This window comes from Heteronotia binoei, chromosome 6 (assembly GCF_032191835.1).
Source record: "Heteronotia binoei isolate CCM8104 ecotype False Entrance Well chromosome 6, APGP_CSIRO_Hbin_v1, whole genome shotgun sequence".
NCBI lineage: Eukaryota > Metazoa > Chordata > Lepidosauria > Squamata > Gekkonidae > Heteronotia > Heteronotia binoei.
The window spans coordinates 122,871,611-122,895,077 of NC_083228.1; the positions used below are offsets into that span (position 1 = coordinate 122,871,611).

Below are 23,467 nucleotides of genomic sequence, written 5' to 3' on the forward strand. Positions count from 1 at the left end.
CTAGGCAAAAAGGTAGGGTATAAATTTTGCAAATGAATAAAATCAAGTATAAATAACGCTGCTCTTGGCAGCACACCAGCAGCACTTCCTACCACTTGCATGCTGCGAAAAGGGTGCTTCTGCTGTCCTCCGTCTTCCCCTGTTCTTTGGCATGACCAGGAGGCCAGACCTAATCTTTAGCACAACAGCTCCAGTGGCTACTTAATAGGCTGTTTCCCAATGAAAGTGGAGAGAAGTGAAAGCAATGGGTTTCCCTCCATGCTTCCCTTCCCAGTGCAGCCCATTCCCATCTCCTGCTCTTGGGGGGCATGGGCAGGAGGAGTTTGCAGCGGGAGAGGGGAATTGCGGAAGAACCCTCCTCTGCTGACCGAAGAGACTGTCTCACAGGGATAAAAAGCAGTTGGATACAACCAATCAGGGCCTTTTTTGGTAGCAGGAACTCCTTTGCATATTAAGCCACACACCCCTGATGTAGCCAATCTTCCTGGAGTTTGCAGTAGGCCCTGTACTAAGAGCCCTGTAAACTCTTGGAGGATTGGCTACATCAGGGGTGCGTGGCCTAATATGCAAAGGAGTTTCTGATAAAAAAAAAGCCCTGCAACCAATACTGCATGAAAAGGTAAGGAAAGGTCCCCTGTGCAAGCACCAGTCATTTCCGACTCTGGGGTGATGTTGCTTTCATGTTTTCATGGCAGACTTTTTAATGGGATGGTTTGCCATTGCCTTCCCCAGTCATTTACACTTTACCCCCAGCAAATTGAGTACTCATTTTACCAACTTTGGAAGGATGGAAGGTTGAAGGTAACCTTGAGCCGGCTACCTGAACCCAGCTTCCGCTGGGATCGAACTCAGGTCGTGAGCAGAGCTTGGACTGCAGTACTGCAGCTTTACCACTTTGTGCCATGGGGCTCCTATACTGCATTGAAGGTAAAGGTAGTCCCCTGTGCAAGCACCAGTCGTTTCCGACTCGGGTGATGTCGCATCAGGACGTTTTCACGGCAGGCTTTTTTTACGGGGTGGTTTGCCACTGCCTTCCCCAGTCATCTACATTTACTGCATTTGAGAAGGATATATTGGGAAGCCTCCTCCTATCCCGTTTTGGTTAAACCTGAAGTTTTCCTCTTTCCTTCTAGCCCTGTCTTCCTGCATCGCCCATTACTTTTCCAAGGAGCCAGCAAAACCTCTTGGGGACCAAGGGAACAGTGATCGTCTGCTGAGCCTCTTGTCATCCACTTACCGCAATACAGTCCTGTGATGAATCGTCCTATAATAATAAGGATGTGTGTGTGGGGGCTCATCTTTGACACACCCAAAAAGACATTTCCAGTGATCGCAAGGATGTTCAGCAGTTGGAGGGCCCTAACTCTGCAATAAAGAAGGGAAGTTAATTCAGCATCAGAAAAGAAGAAGACCCCCAGTGGATCAGACCAGTGGTCCATCTAATTTAGCATCCTGTCTCCCACAGTGGCCAGCCAATTCCTATGGGGGGTCTAACAACAGGGCGTAAAGGCTGAGGCCAGGGCTGGATCTAGGGGGGAGCAGAGGGGGTTCTTGCCCCGGGCATTGCTGGAGGCTGGGGCGCCAATTTGGGTATAAAGTCCATTCTATTCTATCGGCCCATAAAAAAGAGTCGGCCAATAGGGGGGCGATATTTTTTAATGTTGCCCCTCCCCCTCAAAAACATGTAGATCCGGTCCTGGTTGAGGCTTTCCCTTGATGTTGGCTTCCTGGCACTGGGAGTCAGATGTTGACAGCCTCTGAATGTGTAGGAATGAGACATCCAGGAGTTTATAGGGGATGGATACCATATACCAGGGGTGGCCAACCGTAGTTTTCCAGATGTTTTTTGCCTACAACTCCCATCAGCCCAAGCCAGCATGGCCAATGGCTGGGGCTGATGGGAGTTGTAGGCAAAAAACATCTGGAGAGCTACCGTTGGTCACCCCTTTATTGCAGCGTTAGAGCTTCCGTTGGTCACCCCTGTCCAATCACATGAGCCTCACAGAGCAAAGGGACCAGGGTGAGCATGTTGTCTAGATAGGGTTGCCAGCTGGGTTGGGAAATTCCTGGAGGTTTGGAGGTGGAGCCTGGGGAGGGCAGTGCTGGGGGGTGGGAGGGACTCCAGTTGGGTACAATGCTACAGAGTCCACCCTCCAAAACAGCTGTTTTCCTCCAGGGGAAATTATCTCTATTATCTGGAGATCAGTTATAATTCTGGGATATGTCCAGGTCGCACCTGGAGGTTGGCAGCCCTAGCATCACAGTCCCTGATCACTTTAACCACATGTAGCTGTGTAATATCTGTTCTAGCCCAGATGAAAAGGTTTCCTACTCCGTGACCATAAAATATTTTTGCAAAGTTCTATAGCTCTCTACGTTGCACCATTTGAGACTGATACCCATCTCTGTTGAAGCTTCACTCCTCCTGACTCCAAATCTGGAAGAGGATTTAGTTCTCCTTTCCTCCTTTGTAAATTTCATTGTTTTCATCCTTAGCTGTCTAAAACCAGTTGTTTGGTAATCCAAAACATGCAAGAAGGCAAGTGGGAGTAGGAGAGAGAGAGGGAGTAGCAGCTACTACATTGGCAGTTGAAGGGAGCATCAGCTTCATTAGACTTACATGGCATCGTGCACCAGCTTTGCTCCAACTGGGGTAATTACAACAGAAATTGACTGTGTTGTCACATGCACTAAGTAATACACTTTCAATCCACTGTCAATGCTCTTTCCAGCTGGGTTTTGTCAGTTCACACAGTAAAATCCAGTTGGAAAGTACATGGGAAGTGGATTGAAAGTGCGTTATTTATTGTGTGTGATCTCAGCCTGAGAAGAGTTTGAGGAGTGGCATAGGCTACAACCACACACACTCAATAATGCACTTTCCAACTGGATTTTACTGAGTGAACTAGCAAAATCAAGTTGGAAAGTGCATTGAAAGTGGATTGAATGTGCATTGGTTAGTGTGTGGGATCACAGCCTTTGCCAAACCCTGGTTTGCCATTACTCAACTCCTTCTCGGACTGTGATCACACAGTAGCCCAGTTGGAAAGTGCATTGAAAATGGATGGAAAGTCCATTATTTAGTGTGTGTGATAGCAGTCTATGATTGAAGCCATCTTTGATCTGCAATCCTTGATTACTCATCCTTGATCTGCAAACCAGAATTCCAAACTGGAATTTGCTACACAACCTCAGATATAACTAATTTGAACTTGATACTTGAGAGGAAGAGGTTGCTACACAACCTCAGATATAACTAATTTGAACTTGATACTTGAGAGGAAGAGGTTGCTACACAACCTCAGATATAACTAATTTGAACTTGATACTTGAGAGGAAGAGGTATCATATACATGAGTCCGACCAGATTTTTTTTTTCATCTCACCATACATTTGTGTGTGCACCTATATAGACTGGGGCAAATCTATAAATGAGAGCCAGTTTGGTGTAGTGGTTAAGTGTGCGGACTCTTATCTGGGAGAACCGGGTTTGATTCCCCACTCCTCCACTTGCACCTGCTGGAATGGCCTTGGATCAGCCATAGCTCTGGCAGAAGTTGTCCTTGAAAGGGCAGCTGCTGTGAGAGCCCTCTCCAGCCCCACCCACCTCACAGGGTGTCTGTTGTGGGGGAGGAAGGTAAAGGAGATTGTGAACTGCTCTGAGACTCTTCGGAGTGGAGGGCGGGATATAAATCCAATATCATCATCATCTTCTTCTTCTTCTTCTTCTTCTTCTTCTTCTTCTTCTTCTTCTTCTTCTTCTTCTTCTTCTTCTTCTTCTTCTTCTTCTTCTTCTTATTGGATACACACTGATGGGCAGTATGTGTTCCTCCATTCCCTGCTGGACATGTTCAATCAATAATTCAGAACATTGCCTTGGAAACATTCTTCAGCTACCTGACCTCTGCTGTCCTTAGCAGCATCAGCGTGTAAAATGTATCACTCTCACTAAGTGCAGAAGTGAGAGTGATACACTCTCATTGGAAAGCAGTACAAGAATCTCCTTGCTGGATAAGACCAAAGGTCCCATCTTGTCCACCATTCCAGTTCCAACAATGGCAAGCCAGAAGCTTCAGAGGTAATGATTGTCCACAGTGTCTCGTCTTCTTAGGGATACTGTTTATGAACATGAAGGCTCCATTTAACTGTCCGGGATAATAGCCATTGATGTCATAGTCATCCTTGGATGTGGTGAATCCATTTTTAAAGCCACCTGAAGTAAGCAGCTGGTGTAGTACTGCTGTGCGAAGAGGAACTTACTTCCAGTTTTCCTAAACCAAAGCCAATGAATTTCATTGATGGGTCCCTAAGTTCTAGAGTTATGGGAAAGGGAGAAGAGTAACTCTTCCACCCACCCCATAAACACCTAGCTTGTAGTTGAATGCAGCATACCCATATTGAATTTTCCCCTTCCCTGCAGTAACATATAGTACTTATTGACCCACTGCTGTGATATCATTATATTGCATGTTTCCCTGTCCCACCTGATTGGCTACGGCTGGTGGGTGAGGACAAACCTGTCATGTGATGACATCACAATATGACGTACATATGACTTCAGACACACAACTGGACACATGGATGTCATTTTTGCCTGCCAACATCATGTAACAAGTCGTTTAAAAGATTTCAGGTTTTCACGGCTGGTAACATCATTAGGGTTTGTATAATCTTTCGGGATCAAGTGCCGTGTTCTACTGGAGAAAGTTTTCCTTCCAGACGTTTCGTTCTCAGCTGCGGAGAACATCCTCAGTGGCGTTGCAGCCGGAGCAGGCGCTCAGACCTTCTTGGCTGCTGTGCATTGAGTGGAGCCAGGGCTGCTGGAGAGCTGCTATTTCTAGGCTGGAGGGGGTGTGATGAAAGTCGTTTCACCTTTAACTACTCAGAAGCTCCTATATTACACTGAGGCTGATTCCGCACTAACCTTGCTCCAGGGCAGGCTTCTCTTTCCCTCTGGAGCAAGCTAGCGATTTCACACCAGCTGCTCTGTGCTGCCATTTTGCCCCAGGGCAACCTGCAATTTGCCGCACAGCAGCGTAAACCTGTTTTTTCAGGTTTACACTGCTGCATGCAAATTGTGGGTTGTCCCTGGGGCAAAATGGTGGCACAGAGCAGCTGGTGCGAAATCACTAGCTTGCTCCAGAGAGAAACAGAAGCCTGCCCCAGAGTAAGGTTAGTGTGAAATCAGTCAGAGAACCGTGGTTGGCCCAAACAGGAATACCATTTACCAATCGTGAATTTTATTACAACAGGCCAACATGGCTACTAGGTTTTGATTTAAGCACCCGTTCGTTCATTGGCTTCTCATGCTAATTTCTATACAGTGCCTGGTTGTGGCAGGTGCTTAATTAATTATAACTATTATTGTTATCATTGCATAAACCAGTGGGCAATTAGCCTTGTGCAGTCTAGCATAGAATAGCAAAGCAATTATGATTCCCCACTGGCATGAGAGATTGGGTCTGATCCAGACCGACTTGGCAGTTTCCACCGATTCCCCCTTCCCACTCATTTCTCACCAGAGTCTGCTGTTCCCCAGGATCACCATTTTGTAGGTGGAAATCTTAGTCAGGATCCAACCCTAAAGTTTTTTTTTTAATGCTCGCTTCTAAAAGCATACAACGATTGATTATTCCTTACCTTCCCATTTTGTCTCCAATCCAGCCAACGGTGAAGGAGGAAATCATTCCACCAACGGCAAACATAGCCACTGACATGGACCACAACATAGTAATTGTAGGATGTTTCCCAATGTCTGTAGGAGGAGGCTTGGTTGCATGGTGTGTAGATGGTTCTTTATCTACAAGCTCCAGCACTTCAGCATAGTGGTGCTCTATGATCTATTGGGGGACAAAAATGTATTAGTCTCTTCACAAGCCCCCAAATTTATTTATTTTATTCAATTTATATCACACCCTACCCGCAAAAGAAGGCTCAGGGAGGCTTACACATCCATGTACATCCATGGAACATGAAACCACATTTAAAATACGAGGAGATACAAAAAACCCCATAAAAACACCGTTTCAGGTGCTATACTGATCTTTAAATTCTCTAGTTGTTATTTCAGCTGGATGTTCTATAGGAAGATCGACCTTAGGTTCATGTTCAAGGTGGCCCAGTTGTTTTGAGGTCTGTTGCAGCCTGTGATCTTAATTTGCAAACACCTGGTGGAAGAGCTCAGTCTTACAGGCCCTACGGAACTGTGTGAGCTCTCCCAGGGCCCTGACCTCCTCGGGGAGCTCGTTCCACCAGCTTGGGGCTGCAACAGAAAAGGCCCTGGCTCTAGTTGTCATGGAGCCTGGCCGCTTTAAGGCCAGGGATTGAGAGTAGATTTTGTGACCCTGACTGAAGTGCTCTCCGAGGAACATGTGGGGAAAGGCGGTCCCTAAAGTATGCAAGTCCCCAGCCATATGGGGCTTTAAAAGTAAGAACCAGCATCTTGAAACAAACCCAGTATGCAATGGGTAACCAGTGCAGCGCTTTCAGCACAGGCTGAATGTGCTCCCACAAGGGAAAACCCATTAGCCTGGCTGCAGCATTCTGCACTAGTTGAAGCTTCCAGGTTTGAGACAAGGGCAGCCCTATGTAGAGGGTATTACAGTAATCCAGTCTCGAGGTGACCATAGCATGAATCACTGTCGCCAAGTCGTTGTGTTCGAGGTAGGGGACCAACTGCCTTATCAGTCAAAGATGATGAAAGGTTGATTTTGCAGTGGCTGTTACCTGGGCCTCCCTTGTGGCTGCTACCTGGGCAAATGACCCACAGAGAGGTTTTTTTCCCTTTGAAGCACCAGGGGATGGCAGGAACTAGGGTTGCCAATCCCCAGGTGGAAGCAGGGGACCCCCCGGTTTGGAGACCCTACCCCTGCTTCAGGGTCGTCAGAAAGTGAGGGGAGGGGAGGGAAATGTCTGCTGGGAACTCTGTTATTCCCTATGGAGATTTATTCCCATAGAAAATCATGGAGAATTGATCTGCTGGTATCCAGGGCTCTGGGGGCCCTGTGTTTTGGGGTAGAGGCATCAAATGTTCAGTATAGCATCTAGTACCTCTCCCCAAAATACCCCCCCAAGTTTCAAAAAGATTGGACCAGGGGGTCCAATTCTATGAGCCCCAAAAGAAGGTGCTCATATCCTTCATTATTTCCTATGGAAGGAAGGCATTAAAAAGGTGTGCTGTCCCTTTAAATGTGATGACCAGAACTCCCTTTGGAGTTCAATTATGCTTGTCACAGCCTTGATCTTGGCTCCACCCCTCATGTCTCCTGGCTCCACCCCCAAAGTCCCCAGATATTTCTTGAATTGGACTTGGCAATCCTAGCAGGAACACAACCCAGAAGTGAATTCAAGTTTGCAGCCGCGTGTGTACTCAATTAATTGGCAGCCAATCCTAGTTCTTGGATAAATGTCTGTCCTACTTCCAAGCACACATTTGACGCATCCACATTCTATGTCGAGGCTTTGCAGGCCTTTGGGGAAAGGTGGGCAGACAACACTGGGGCTTGGGGCATCAAAGGAAGCCAAAGAACCCGCAGCCATCTATAAACACTGTAAAAAACGGTGGGCTGGATCCAGTGTTCCCTCTAAGCTGCAGAGTCTTGTGAGCAAAAATTCTACTCTGTGAGCTACTGACATTAAAGTTGTGAGCTACTCAGGGCCAGCCCTAGATTGTCTGGCACCCTAGGCAAGGCTAACTTCTGGCACCCCTCCCCCCCCGCACTGATAATGTCATCAAGTCACATGGGGGGCACCCCATTTGGTGCCCCCAGAAGGTCGGCGCCCTAGGCAATTGCCTAGCGGCAGGGCAGGCCCTGGAGCTACTGCATAAATTATTGTGCTCTGGGGTCATCCTATGTATGAGTTGGAGGCTAAAAATCTGTGAGCTAGCTGAGCTTAGAGGGAACACTGGCTGGATCCTATTGCTGCAATCCTGAGAACACTTTCCTAGAAGCGTGCCCCACTGGGAATAGTGGGACTTACTTCTGAGTAAATCTACTTAGGAGTGCTCTCTTCCAAGGGGAAAAGACTTCCTCCAATGGAGAATGTTTTGTTATTTTCTCTACTGGAGAAAGATCTCATGGGAAAATGTCTCTCTTTGTTGAAGGGTCTCTTGGTAGAAGGGATTTGTATGATCCAACCCAGTAAATAACATGACATTTACTTGCCTTTTGGGGAGCATTGATAACACCAATGCAGTACCCATACTGGAAGAAGCCCAGGACTGCAGTGAAGACAGCAAAAACCAAGGAGCCTGTGAGATACTAGGAGGAGAATACAGTGTTAATTTCTATCCTGAAGTCATCATATCAAGCAACTCTGTGGATGGAAAAGAACTGAAAAACATATGTTCCAACCATTTGCCCAGAGTCACTGCTAAAGCCATAAAGGATTGTCTGAACAAATCCCCCCAAGACAGGATACCAAAAAGGGGGTGAATTTTATTTTATTTTATTTGTATCCCGCCCTCCCCGCTGAAGCATCTGATTTGCGCAGTAATGCATACAAAATATGTGAGATGTATGTTGGTTTGCCAAGTCTGAGTCTACCTGATCTGAGCATTGGATGCATCACTTTTTTTCTACCTTGCACACTTTATTTACCATGCATCAAACTGGATATGCCCCATCAAGGGAATATGGAAAGTTGTCAAGTGCCTAAGAAGCCATCACAACCAGCTGGTGCTCTGTGATTGGTCTGTTTGGTTTAAAACTGGGCAGGTTTACCAGCTGCATGACTGGTAAAATTTTGTTTGGATTCTTGTCATCTGTTTCGGTTCTTTACTTTTCACTAGGGCTTTGTTTGTAGAAAAAGCCCAGCAAGTACTAATTTGCATATTAGGCCACACACCCCTGACACCATGCTAGTTGGAACCGTGTTCCTGTGCGTTCCTGCTGAAAAAAAAAAAGCCCTGCTTTTCACTGTCAATTTTATAGATTTCTTTGTATAATGTACTCATTTTGTATGGAGTTTTTTTGTTACAGAATGTATATGGCATTTATATGTATCCTGTACTTAAGGTACCAATGAGTAGATGATAGATAGATGATAGATAGATAGACAGACAGACAGACAGACAGACAGACAGACAGACAGACAGACAGACAGACAGACAGACAGACAGACAGACAGACAGACAGATAGATAGATAGATAGATAGATAGATAGATAGATAGATAGATAGATAGATAGATAGATAGATAGATGTCCCAGGACTTCCTTGGTGGTCTCCCATCCAAATGCTAACGAAGGTCAACCCCGCTTAGCTTCTGAGCTCTGATGAGATCTGGCTAGCCTGGGCCCTCCAGGTGAGGGGAGTACTATAAGTAGTTAATATAAAAGGGTGTTGTCCATAATGGCATCAGAGTTAAGAATCTGCTGCCAACAGAGCAGTTGCTGACTTCTCTTTGTTTGGAAGTAATCACTGTACTTTTCAAGGAAGGCTTTGGCTTTGGCTACTGCTTTGACTTGCTTGGTGTGTTTGGTTCATTTAGATACTGAACATATCTTTTTTTTTTTTAATTTGCTGGTTGTTTCTTATGTCCATTTTAAAAAAAATTGCTCTGCTTCCAAATCTCTTGTCATAGAGTGCCACCTTAAAGAACTACTATGGAGGAAAGGGCAGAATACCACAAAATGTGCCATGCCTCAACCATGCCTGAGATCAGGTCCTTTGCACCATCGACTGCTAGAAGGCGCCAGCCTTTTTGGCTTTTGTCTCTATGCATGAATGCTGAACCCAAGAATAAGATAATACTTGGCGTTCCCTAGCCATGGCAGTCCTATTCCTTCCATGACCTCCCTGTCATTACCTTATTCTCCTCATTCTCTGGCGCAACTCGGTTGCCCGACATGGTTGTCTTTCACATTTCTCCTGCCACCATCAGTACCTGTGGTTCTAGAATGTCTATCTCACGCCAGCGTTTGTTTCTCACTGCCTTGGAAACATTAAAGGAACGGGAACCCAAGAGCAATTGTGAGGTCATAGTTCCAGGTTAAGTCAGTTTCAAAGAGAAGCTGGTGATATAGCCTGACCTTCCTAATTTATTCATAAAGGGCTTGATAGGAGCAGCAGTGTCATCTTGAACCAAGTTATTTGGAGTCGATGGGCTTAGAAAAGCATCACTCTGCCTAGAATGGCACTGTAGGTGTCCAAAAATTAAAACAGAGCTTGCCTACCAAGCTGACAACCTCAAGTTTGTAAATCTAATGGCTCACAAAGTCTGCAAGTGGTACTTCCCCCTGCCCTTACAGTGCCTGCCAGATTACTGCTTTAAGACTAGGGGTGTCAAAAATGTGGTCCGGTGGCTGGATCAGGCCCCTGGAAGGCTCCTATCAGGCCTGCGAGCGAGTCTGCTTTCTTCTCTTTCTCTCTTGCTTCCTGCTGCATCACAGCTTGCTCTGCCAGTCTTGCTCAGTCACAGAAGAGCTACAGAGCAAAGACTCTACTCTCTCCATTGACTGAAGCTCCTCCCTTGGGGAGGAAGGGGGGAGAGGGACAGCTTGCTTTGCCAGGCTGTCTCAATCACACAGCGGAATTACTGAATTACTTTCTTCCTTCTATTGACTGAGGCTTCTCTCCCTCCTCATCCCCTGGGGAGGGAGGGAAAGAGCCAGAGCTTCCTTTGCCCAGTTCCCCCAATCCCATGGGAGAGATAAAAAGAAAGCACCTTTAAAAAAGAGAGAGAGAAAGCACCACTGTGTCCTTTATAAAGTTTGTATTTCCACCTCCTGGCATTACATTTTATGACACACATGGCCCGCCCTGACAAGGTCTCATTTATTTCAGATCTGGCCTTCATAACAAATGAATTTGACACCCCTGTGGAAGACCAACCATGTTTTATGTCCAGAATAAAACTTCTTTGGTCTTAAAGTTGCCACCGGACTCGGGCTTTGTTCTTCTGCTTCAGACCATTGCTCTTGTTGTTTCATTGAATTCTGATTGATTTTGAGAATCTTTCCCCCCCACCGAGAATCTTATTAAGATATTTCAGTGTACTGATCCTGACTATGAAAAACATCTGCTTTCACTTTGTACCCAAAGTTTGTAACTGCCACTGTTCGGTGGGACCAAAACCACCAGCTGCATCACTTGGACACTTCTAGCTCAGATTCATTGTTGGGGCTATCTACACAGCACCTAGCCTCCCAAAAGACAGGCGAGCGCATGAAGGTGCTTTGTGCTGAATCAGACCCTTGGTTCATCAAGGTCTATAACAGGGGTGGCCAAATTGCGGCTCGGGAGCCATATGTGACTCTTTCACACACATTGTGTGGCTCTCGAAGCCCCCATCGGCAAGCCTGAAGTAGCCATTTGTCTCCTTAAATCACTTCTCCAAGCCAAGGCAGCTGGCAGTTTGGAGATTGCATTAAAGTTAAAGTTGCTTTCTTTCCACCTCTCGTCCCTCATCTATTTGCTTTCCTTCCTTCCTTGCAGCTCTTAGGCATCTGTCGTTCATGTCTTGTGGCTCTCAAGCATCTGATGTTTATTCTATGTGACTCTTACGTTAAGCAAGTTTGGCCACCCCTGGTCTATAATGCCTACTCAGACTGGCAGTGGCTCTCCAGGAGTCTCAGGCTGAGGTCTTTCTCATCCCCTACTGTCTGGTCTTTTTAACTGGAGATGCCAGGGACTGAACTTGGGACCTTCTGCATGCCAAGTAGATGCTCAACCACTAAGCCATGGCTCCTCCTCATTACACATTAGATCACATCAGGGCTTTTTTTTTTGTAGCAGGAACTCTTTTGCATATTAGGCTACAGCACCCTGATGTAGCCAATCTTCCAGGAACTTACAGGACTCACTGTAAGCTCTTGGAGCATTGGCTACAGTGGGTGGGGGTGGGGGGATGTAGCCTAATATTCAAAGGAGTTCCTGCTACAAAAAACACCCTGGATCACATTAAAGAAGCAGTTTGGTCATCTCTTTGCCTCAGAAGTCCTCTCAGATCAGCAGGATAATGATGCTCAGAAAGTATCTTCTCCAGTGCTCAGTTGCACTTCAATCATTAGCCCCCTGTTCACAAATTAAAGGCAAACACATGCCCAGGTGCACATTCCATGCATGTGCAGCTGAATGTGTGACTGAAACCCCACTTTCTCCCAGGTCCCAGACTGAAAAGTAGACACATGCTGGCTCTTTCTTACAAACCGGTGCACACAAGGACATGCATCTTGTCCATGCATTTGCAGGAACACGTGAACAGGGCTTATGTCAGAGCAATTTGAGCTGATTTATTGGTCGGTTTGCTTTAAAAATTATATGCTGTCTCTCCAGAGTCCTGCTGAGGAGGCTCAGAAGGTTGAAAAAAGCAAAGAGGTGAACTGGAAGGAGGAGGAGGTTTGGATTTATACCCTGGTCTTCACTTAGAGTCTCAGAGCAGCTTACAGTCTCCTTCCCTTTCTCTCCCCACAACAGGCACCCTGTGAGGTAGGTGGGACTGAGAGAGCTCTGCTCTTGAGAGAACAATTCTGCAAGAACTATGACTGGCCCATGGTCACCCAGCAGCTGCAGGTAGAGGAGTGGGGAATCAAAACTGGTTCTCCAGATTAGAGTCTGCACTCTTAACCACTACACTAAATTGGCTAGTATAGTCTTGGATCCAAAATTTCCCCCCTGGAACAGAACATTCCTGCTATTCTCTTCTAGAAGTAGGCTCCAGTGTCTCTCCCATACTCAAAATGTTGTCTTGGGTTCACAGACCTCCCACCCCCAGGACCCCCTACCATACAGTGTCAGCAAGGGGAGAGAGGATTTGGCAAGCACCCTCCCTCTGCCAATGGAAGAGAGCTCCTAGCCCGGTGGAAGAGTACAACCATTGTGTCATGAATGTTACAGAGGCTGCAAGGCTCCAGATAAAAGAAGCATTAAAAAATATTTTGAACTTGATGCATGGTTTTGAAAACTTCAGTGTAAAGGCTTAAGTCATGTATATGTGCATCTCTTGATAAAGACATTTATTGAAATGGGAAATATAACTATCAAAATTCCGTTGAGAACCTACTTTATGCACAACTGGAGAATTTATATTCATATTACTCTTGAGCGTTGAATATTGTTTACATGTTCCTTGGAAGCCTGGAATTGTACTGGAACTTAGTGGTGGTTTGGTTCATGTATTTTTGACCATTGTGTTTATTGGCAATAGCGTGTGTGTTACAGCATTTTGACTTTTTTGCCATATGCATTACTAATGTTTTGTGTATTTTTCATGTGTTTGTATAATTAAGTACATTATTTTCATTGAATAAGGGTATTTTCTGGTTGCTTCGTCTTTTTCCCCATCTCTGTTCTTCCATTGTTCTATGGGGTTCCGCTCTTTTCTAACTCTCTCTGGAAGTTACTCTCAGAAATGCGTGCATCTTGTGTGGAGTTATGGTTGCCAGTTCTGGGCTGGGAGATTTGGGGTGGGGGCGGAGCCTGGAGAAAGATTTGAGAAGGGGAGGAACCTCAGCTGCATATAATGCCACAGAATCCATCCCCTGAAGCAGCCATTTTCTCCTGGGGAACTTAGCTTTGTCATCTGGAAAACAATTGTAATAGTGGGAGATCTCCAAGTGCCACCTGGAGGTTGGCAACCATACCTGGGTGCCACATGCCTGAAACATGTTCTGGTGATAAAATACTGTAAGATGAATATGTTTTTCTGGCATACCTTTATCAAAAGAATCACTCCCTTTTTGCAAGGGTGTCTGACGTGGAGGGAGGAAGGGGGCAAGGTCTGTTCACTGGAACTACAGATCACCTATTTCTAGTCTTAGGCTTTGGGGCGGGGGTGGGGGAGGGCACTCTTTTGCCTTTCCTTGCAGACACTCATGCCTTCTAGGAGTCTGTTAGTTACAGAGAAAGCTGTTGTGAAGGGAATAAATACAGCCAATAAAAAAAAGATAAAGGTGCAAACACCAGGTCATTACCGACCCATGGGGTGACATTGCATCAGGATGTTTTCTTGGCAGATTTTTACAGGGTGGTTTGCCATTGCCTTCCCCAGGCATTTACGCTTTATCCTCAGCAAGCCGGGTTCTCATTTTATCGACCTTGGAAGGATGGAAGGATGGAAGGCTGAGTCAGCCTTGAGTTGGCTACCTGAACCCAGCTTCCACCAGGATCGAACTCAGGCCGTGAGCAGAGAGCTTGGACTGCAGTACTGCAACTTACCACTCTGCACCACGGGGCTCCTAATACAACCAATAGCAAGTGGCAAAGAACCTTTAATCTGTAGAAAGACATAGGGTTGCCAACCTCTAGGTGGGAAACAACAACAACTGTGTACAGAACACAGAACAAATACACACACACACACAAAGTAATTCTTATTTGTCTGTTTGTTTCCAACAATACCAAATACACAGTATACCAAAATATTTCACAAAAGGAAAGGATCCACAGTATTTCAATGTCCAGAGAATATTCCATTGAAATACTGTGGATCCTTTCCTTTTGTGAAATATTTTGGTATACTGTGTATTTGGTATTGTTGGAAACAAACATAGACAAATAAGAATTACTTTGTGTGTGTGTGTATAGTGTTTTGTACACAGTTGCTGTTTTCTGCTATAGACTATGTTGCCAGTTTTGTAAGGTGTAACCTCTAGGTGGGGCCTGGAGAATTACCTAAATACAGGGTCACACAACTCTTGGCACATAGGCTCTGACTTTACTTGATCAATTCTGGACCACGTAGCATACAAAAAAATACTGAATGCTATAGGTATGCCCTTGATTAAGACATAAGGCTATAGAACAAGAGGCCTCAAGAATATCTCTAAGCCTTTGTCATTTCACTAAATTTTCTTGTGGTCCAGCATTGTTCTATTGTTTATTCTGTTCTGTATTATGAGCCAATATGTGTACTTACCTTTCTGACTTCTGAAGAAGACCAATCTAGGTCGAAACGCGTCAGGTCAAGTTGAGCGGGTTCCCATTGAGTTTTTATGAAATAAATACATGTATGTTGATTTATGATTTTTTTACACTTTGTTTTTAATGTTCGGCCTTTTAACTGCATATTAACCTTTTAGGTTTCTTACTCCAGTTTTTGGGTTAAGTTTCTTTCCCTTCTTTGTTTTTCTTTTGCCTGGAGAATTACACCTGATCCCCAGACTACAAGTATCTGTTCCCCTGGAGAAACCCTCCCCTCTGTCTCCAGGCCTAAATTTCCAGGAATTTTCCTAAGGCAACCATAAGAAAGAGATCACAGGTAGCCACATTGGTCCAACACAAATTTCCAAAACAAATGCTGCCACCTAATGCCTTTTATGAGGCCCAAGCAAAATGACACGAGACAGTGAGCAAGCTTTGGAGTTCTCCAGAGCTCTTCATCAGGCAGGATTTTTTTTAATGGGTGAAAAAGACTGTTGATGTTTTGGGCCTTGATTTTAAGATCCTGCTCTGTGAGCATTCCGTGTGAAATGCTGAGCAGGTATTTTTAAATGGTGCTGGTGTTTGGCTGTGCATGATAAGGAAGAAGCAAAGAAACCCCGACAAAAAAACCCCAAACAAGTCCTACCACTGAAACTTCAGGAGTTGATCAAATGTATGGGGAGGGGCTGTAGCTCAGTGATAGAACATTTGCTAGGCATGCAGAAGGCCACAGGTTCAGTCCTCAGCATCTCCCTTTTAAAGGATGAGGGAATCTGAAAGACTTCCACCTGAGACTTTGGAGAGTCGCTGCCAGTCTGAGTAGACAGTACTGCCTGTGATGGATGGATGGTGTGCTTCAGAATAAAGCAGCTTCACGTATCCATGTGTACCAGAAGAAATCCTAGGTATGAAATTAGAGAGCAAAGCAAGAGTGCCCTTATTTTCTTTCATCTGTGAAATCTCAGAGAGTATGAGTGAAGAGCTCCTCATTCCCTGGAACTATCATCCTACTGGCTGTGGTGAACGAGGAGTTCAAACCCATAATTCATCCTGAGAAGATGATGTGGCGAGAATGTCCAACTCTACCATTTTCCTCCCTCATCCATTGCTTCAGAGACTGGCTAGCCAGATCTCATCAGATGTTTGGTGCAGTGGTTAAGTGTGTGGACTCTTATCTGGGAGAACCAGGTTTGATTCCCTGCTCCTCCACATGAAATCTATTGGGTGACCCTGAGTCAGTCACAGTTCTCTCAGAGCTGTTCTCTCAAGAACAGTTCTCTCAGAGCCACTTACCTCACAGGGTGTCTCTTGTGGGGAGAGGAAGGGAAGGGGATTGTAAACTGCTCTGAGGTGTCAAGTGAAGGGTGGGTATGAATCCAATCTCTTCTCTCTCTCTCTCTTCAATGAGGATTAGCAGCTGGGGGCCATATACAGCACAGCAGTGTAAATACCAATTTACAAAAAATGTGATGGGCTACTAAGGTTCTTATTTGCAGAACAGTTAGGGTTGCCAGCCTCCCGGTGGTGGCTGGAGATCTCCTGGGATTACAACTGATCTCCAAGAGACAGAGATATGTTCACCTTGAGAAAATGGCCGCTTTGGAACAGGACCAGATCTACATTTTTTGGGGGGGGGGGCAAATTAAAAAATGATGGCCCTTATGGGCCCATATAATAGAATGGACTCCATAACCAATTTGGCACCCCCCCTCCCTTCCGGCGGTGCCTGGGGCAAGCACCCCCTCTGCTCCCCTCTAGATCCAGCCCTGCTTTGGGAGGCGGACTCTGTGGCATTATAGCCCATTGACATCCCTCTCTTCCCAAACGTCACCCTCTACAGGCTCCACCCCCAAAGTCTCCAGGTATTTCCCAACCTGGATCTGGCAACCTTACAATCCAAGACAGTTTTTATGCTATGGTAACTGTCACAATTTCCCCCAAGGAACCCTGGGAACTCCCTCCTTTGCAGATCTCCTTATTTAATATATTTACACACTGCAAAATTTGTTCATCCCACTTTCCTGAGGAATCCCAGTATCCCTTGAGAAGCGGAAATGATCATAAACACACCCCTTTTATTGTAGACAGTTCCCATTTTCTGATGGACCCTATTAAATCATCTCCCTTATTTTGTACTTAATTTTTGGATTGTCTAAGTTGCTAGAGTTGTCCTATTCTTCAGAAGTTAGATCTCTGGGAATGTAGGGCTGCTGAAGGGGTGATTCACAGAACAAACCTCTAGGGGCCCTGATCACTCTGCCCACCCTCCGGTGGGGCTGGAATTATAACTACTTTTAACTACAGAGATAAAGTCTTCTAGGGAAAATGGCAGCTTTGGAGGGTGGACTCTATGGCATGATACCCTGATGAGGTCTCTCCCACCCCTAGATTCTGGTCTCCCAGGGATCCACCCCCAGATCTCCAGGAATTTCTCAACCCAGAGTTGACACCTTTATCGGACACCACTGGGCAAAGCATGTGGTTTGCTTTCATATACTGTTTGGGGTGAGGGGCCCAGATGGACTCTGTGACTGGTAGTGGGGGTGGTGAGATGGCTTTTGGCAATCTTGTGGGATAACCAGGGGTCATTTTGTAGAAAAATAGGTGGTGGAGCTCATCCAGGGATTGTTATGCAGCTGCACCTACTATTCAATGGACAAGGAGGTGGAACTCTCAGGAGGAGGTGAAACTCTCAGAAAGGTTCAGGAGCTGTGCTCCTGTGAGCTCCCACTGAATCCGAGGCCTGGGGATAACAATAGCTGATGCCTGATAGAGGTCTGAACTACACAAGGCACTGTGCATAGTTCCTCCTAATCCTGACCCGGATGGTCCAGGGTAGCCAGATCTCATCTGATCTCAGAAGCTAAACAAGGTTCACCCTTGTGAATATTGGGGTGGGAGACCACCAAAGGTTGCTATGCAGAGGAAGCCAATGGCAAAACCACCTCCGAACATCTCTTGCCTCGAAAACCCTATGGGGCTGCTAGTCTGAGACTTGATGGCACTTTATACACAGAGTTCCTTCCAACAGTTTTGTTTTCTTTACCTGAAATAGCTCTCTCACAACAGGAGACTCACTTGGAGGGGTGGGTGGGAGGGACAGCTCTTTCCCCTCCATTGATTACTCGCTTCCAAATTGCTTCTTGATGGTTTTAAAAGTGGCTACCTGTCTATTTTCCTCTGCAAGACTAAAAACTGGGAAGAAGGGTGATTCAGATGTAGAAAATGGGCAGAAGGGGGAAAGTTAAAATGCATTTTACTGATGTGCAACATTTATGTGCTCCAGTGCATTGGTAAAAAACCCCACATGGATAGAATCTAGATACAACAGTATGGTTATCACATCAAGACTAATTGTTTGCCATGTTTTATCAATGTAGATCAGTAACATAAAGAGGTGGAAAAGGCAGAATTAAGTGGAAGCAACAGATTGTTATGGTGAAGAGCCAATGTGGTATAAAGGTTCAGAGTATCCAACTGGTATCTCTGGGAGACCCAGAGTTGAATTCCCACTCATGCCATGGAAGCTCGCTGGGTGGCCTTGGGTCAGTCACACTCTCTAAGTCTAACCTACCTCACAGGGTTGTTGTACAGACAAAAAGGAGGAGATATAAGCTGCTTGGGGACCCAATGGGGTAAAAAGAGGCATAGAAATGAATTCAATAAGTAATTAATATGTAAACTACGCATGCCTAGTGCACTGTACAGAATTTAGAAATGCAAAGCCAGAACCACAGAGGAGTCCCCTAATGTGTAGATTCTGCTTTGGAAACTAGACCAGCAAGGCCATCCTTAGCAGGGTTACACCTTTCTAAGTCCACTGCAGTCAGAGGGGTGCAACCTGGTATATTGTTTAGAGTGTGAGACTAGGGTCTGGGAAGCCTGGGTTCAAATCCTACATCTGCCATGAAGCTCATTGGGTGCCCTGGAGCCAGTTAGTCTCTCTCAGCCTTCTCAAGACTGTTGTGAGCCTAAAAGGGTGAAAGTATAATGCTCTGTGCTCGTCAGAAGATGAATAGGATTAAAAAGCTCTAGATAGATTCAAAATGGAGCAAGAACTGGAGGCTAAGAGATCAGGGACATCTCTGCTTTCCAGGGTCTAGTTTCTTGAGAGAACAGTGGAGACCGATGGGGTGTGTATTGTTTTTGGTCTTTCTCTGTGACACCCTCCCCCCTTTATGCGTAACCTCTGTAAAGGCATCTCTTTGTAGTATTCTGAGGTGAAGTGTGTTATGCTGCCTCCTTGATTTCCTTATTTTCACTGCCACTCACTAGAATTCTTAGTTGGTCACAAAGAACAGAATGGCTTAGTTGTATATGGTAGAATGATGGCATGGCTAGTGTGTATGTGGGAGGGTGACTCTGAGGTAAAAGGGGATCTTTATTCTAAAGAAAACAGTTGTTTTTTTTTCTTAGAGTTTATTATAAATATATATTTCTAATAAATAATAGTTTCTAATATATAACAGCATAACAGTTTCAATGTAGTGTCATCAGGGCTTTTTTGGTAAGAAAAAAAAGCCCAGCAGGAACTCATTTGCATATTAGGCCATACCCCTGATATCAGCATTGTTTCACATAGGGTTTTTTTGTGGAAAAAGCCCAGCAGGAATTCATTTGCATATTATGCCACACCCCCTGGTGCCAAGCCAGCTGGAGCTGCGTTCCTGTGCGTTCCTGCTCAAAAAGAGCCCTGAGTGTCATAAGCATAACTGTTTCAGATAGGTAGAGAAGCATAATGGTTCCAGGTAGATGTATGCTTCTTGTTTTTCTAAAGTCCCTTTTATAGACCCTCAAAGGCTTATTTCTCTCACCTGTCACTTAGGCTTGCAACTTCCACATGGCACACAGATTTTCTCTCGCTCTACAGCACCTCACTCTACTCTCTTCCCTCCTCAGCACACTCCATTAACTGTCTCTCACAAAAACCCAACCAGTCACCTCTGCCCCCACCAAGGCACAACTGCCATTCAGTCATAACACCCTTCATTCACTCATCCAGCCTCCCTCTTTCTTACTCTACAGGCCTACATTTTAGATCACAGCAACATGCATCTAAACTTCCACATTAAAAATAAACAGTATTTACATAGCTGAACACTACAGGGTGTCTTTGTTATTTGTTTATTTAAAATTTTTATGCTCTCTTTCCTCCTGACCCCAAGGCAGGGCGTGAAAGACAGAGATATTCTGTCAGGCCTGTGGTTGAGGACAGCAATGACCGCCCCCCCATCACACCTGACTCATGCTTCATATTTTAAGGAGACAGATATACTAAATGCCATCAGTGATTATATTTTAATTGTTTTATTTTGGAATTGATTGATATTTAATTCATTCTATGTTTTAGCCTGATGTACACCCCCTCGAGCCCTTCGTGGGATGGCGGTCTATAAACTGAATTAACAAATCAAATCAATAACTACAATAAATTAGGTGCTGAATGTTAAAACATCTGAACAATTAACAATACAGTTAAATGATAAAATAATTCAATAAAAACACAAATAACACCAGACAAAGGGCAGAGGGTCAGTAACCTTTATGGGCAGAATGCCAAACAAAACAAAAATAGTCTTCAGTCGCTGGCAAAAGACGCCAATAGACAAATCTCCCTGAGGAGAATTTTGGTGCCATGATCAGGAAAGCCCCATCCATTTACAAAGATACCCCTTGAGCCAATCTTGTAAGAGTGTCAGCACAAACACACAGGCATATCTAGAGTCATAGCTACTTCACCTCATCTGCACCCAGAATAACCTTTCCCCCAAACCCATTGCAAGCCACTGCAAGGGAGGCTTTTGGCAACCACTGGTTTTTAAGAATATTTTTCAACAGCACGCTTCCCTCTTCCCTGCATGCCAGGCACATAATTTTTATTTATTTACCACCAGTCTTTCTCTCTGGGACCCCAGGAGAATTACAGAATATAGGAAGAAAACAATCAGAACTACAATTTGAAACTATCTGGTTATACTCTTTGACTCAATCACAGAAGCCAGGGCCCTCAGTTTGCAAGACCTGAGAAGGGCCGTTAACTATCAGACATTTTGGGGGACATTACTTCATAGGACAACGTTTAAGTCCAGTGGTGCCTTTAAGGCCAACAAAAGTGTAATTCTGGATATGAGCTTTAGTGTGCATGTACACTTCTGAAGACGTATGCATGCACATGAGAACTTGTACCCAGAAATAAACTGTCTTCACACATACACAGCCAGAGTCTCTGGCTGTTCAAGTCTGCTTAGCATCCCAACAAACATCCATCCGGATGCAAACAAAAGGGATCAGTGTCATGGCCCAAAGATATGTCTTGAAGAAGAGTTCCCGAGAACCCGAAAGCTAGCCCACTGCTGGTCCTAATAAAAGCTATTATGTGGCTTTTTGGATCTTTCAAGCTGACTAAGACACACAGGACTACGCTCTTTGCTGTTTTCCTAGGACTTTGGCAAACTCATTTGTTCTCTTTCCCAGCCTGACAAGTGCTGTGTCTTGAGATATTTTCCAAAGTAGCTGACCAGCAATACAGCTTGAGTTAACATTCTACACAAACCACTATTACAAGAAGGTTTCCTTGTCCATGATTCAACTATAAGTCTGGGCAATTTTTTTTTCTTTTTTTACAAAATGGGGTACAAATGAGGTATGTAAACATGCAAACAAAGCATGGGAGGAGGCAAAGGAAGTCTTTAAGAAGTGCAACTCACTGGATGGGGGAACAATCCGCAACCTACAAGACCTCAACAACTTGAATGGCAGTGGAAAGGCAGCCCAATCTAGGAGCTGCCTGAGGAGACAGAGATTCTGGTATTGAATATGAAGTTCCCCCACTCCCAAGGTGGACACCGTTCAACACAAGGAGCAGTTCAACACGTGGAAACAAGCCCTTTCAGGCAAGAGCTCCATGGACGTCAAGGAGTATCCCTTGACCTCTGGAACGCTGTTCAGCATGCCTTGTCAACAAGGAGATAGACACAGTAGCAATTCTTGTTATCAGCAGGGTAATTTCCCCTGTTGTCGTAACCTCAGGAATGATTACTGGCTGTATCTCTAATTGCCCAGTTTGCATGTTATGTTTGGCCCTTTTTAGAAGGGAGGAGGGTCGAAAGAAAGAGAAAAGAAAAACAGAGTGAGCCTATGAGCCAGCTCCAAGGAGCAAGCAATACATTTCTCAGGAAATGCACCACTGGGCTGCCCAATGTTTTTGAGATGACTATGCAAGCAGCCATAGAAGCTCAGAGGCTCAGTGCTGAGGTGGGGAGTAATTCTTTCTCCAGGATAATTTCACTGATCCGAATTGCCATCCGAACATGACGTTAGCTTCAGAGGGCAGAGGGAAATAGCCACCTTTGCTCTTCTTTGAGACATGATTCCCTTCTCTCATTCATTTGACTCCTGCGACAACCCTGTGAGGTAGGTGAGGCTGTGGCCTGAGGGCATGCCCCTCCAGGTTCCATGACAGAGCGGGATTTAAACCCAGTCTGACCCTCTAACCACGCTGCTTTGGATCTATGATTTAGTTAAGGGTTTTTTGTGCATGGGGAAGTGTTCAATGCCCCTTCCCCCGTGCTACTGCTGTGGTCAAGCGTGGCGCTCCCCCCCTGCCACTTTAACAGAAAGAAAACATGGGCATATCCTGTCGAATGACTTCTCATGCAATGTCTAGGTTGCCTCCGAATCTCTTCAAAATCAGTGAGATGCCACCCCAAACTGATTGTTTTCAGTTGCTGACTACTTTATTACTCTGATTTCAAACTGGACAATCCTTTCCAAAACTTTATCCATGGCATCGGTTAAAATCAAATTTCAACAAGTGAAATAAAAGCAAAATTACACCAAGTGAAAGCAAAGCAAAGCAAAAATCACATGCACTGGACAAATTGAAAAATCTGTGATCGTATCTTTCCTATCTTGTTGGTTCCATCCATGGAGGCAAAAATGGAAACTTCTCCCTACACCAAATATTTCTGCCTTTTATTAACGCACTTACCTCCCATCTACCCCAGTTCCTTGTCATAGAAATGGTAATTCATTAAGACTTCTCATTTAATTCACATACTAGACATGGTTGGCAGTATTGTAGGCTCAGCCTTACCTTTTTCTCTTCTGTTTTAGGTTTTGTCTCCATCCTTCCTCACAGTTTTTGTTCCCAAGCAGTGAGGAGATCCACGCAGCCCAAAAGCTCACAGCCACTTGCTGGACACAGTCTGTGCACCCAGAGTCTTCCTGGCACCGTACTTAGCTTGTCCCTTCAGAGAACTAAGCGGGCATCTTCCTTCGTGTGAAGTTTATAACCTCTTGGAGCAGGAGGAGGGGCAGTTGGTCAGAGATGGTTAGGAAGGTCGGGAGGGGGGGGAGAATTTTGGGCTCACAGAAGAGAGGGAGGAATTTATCAACAAGAGTGTTAATGAAAAACCAAGGCCTCCCTGGCGTTTACCTTCCTTCGCCTGCCTGTTTAAATAGGAAAGGAGCAAAGGGTGAAAGAGGGTAAGCCAGCTGATAAGCCCACCCATTGAACTGAAATCTTCAATTGGCACGTATCACAGTCTAGAGGCAAGTTAACACGGAGGCTTGTGAGTGCCAAAGAGGAGATGCAAAACCAGT

At 45.2% G+C, this 23,467-nt stretch overlaps 1 protein-coding gene across 2 annotated transcripts in view; it reads right to left on the reverse strand.

Moving 5' to 3' along the window:
* The window catches only part of SLC2A2 (solute carrier family 2 member 2), a 39,005-nt gene extending 15,831 nt beyond the window's left edge, over window positions 1-23,174 (reverse strand). The window contains exons 1-4 of one of the 2 annotated variants that reach the window (XM_060242512.1): window positions 22,959-23,174; window positions 8,166-8,261; window positions 5,641-5,840; window positions 1,238-1,365 (exon numbers count right to left, since the gene is read on the reverse strand). In XM_060242512.1, coding sequence (XP_060098495.1) covers window positions 1,238-1,365; window positions 5,641-5,840; window positions 8,166-8,261; window positions 22,959-22,991 — 457 coding nt within the window. In that variant the 5' untranslated portion in view covers window positions 22,992-23,174. Of the gene's footprint in view, window positions 1-1,237; window positions 1,366-5,640; window positions 5,841-8,165; window positions 8,262-9,809; window positions 9,912-22,958 lie in introns of those variants that run through there. The other variant, XM_060242511.1, reaches the window with a different exon arrangement.
* Window positions 23,175-23,467: the final 293 nt, after the last annotated feature.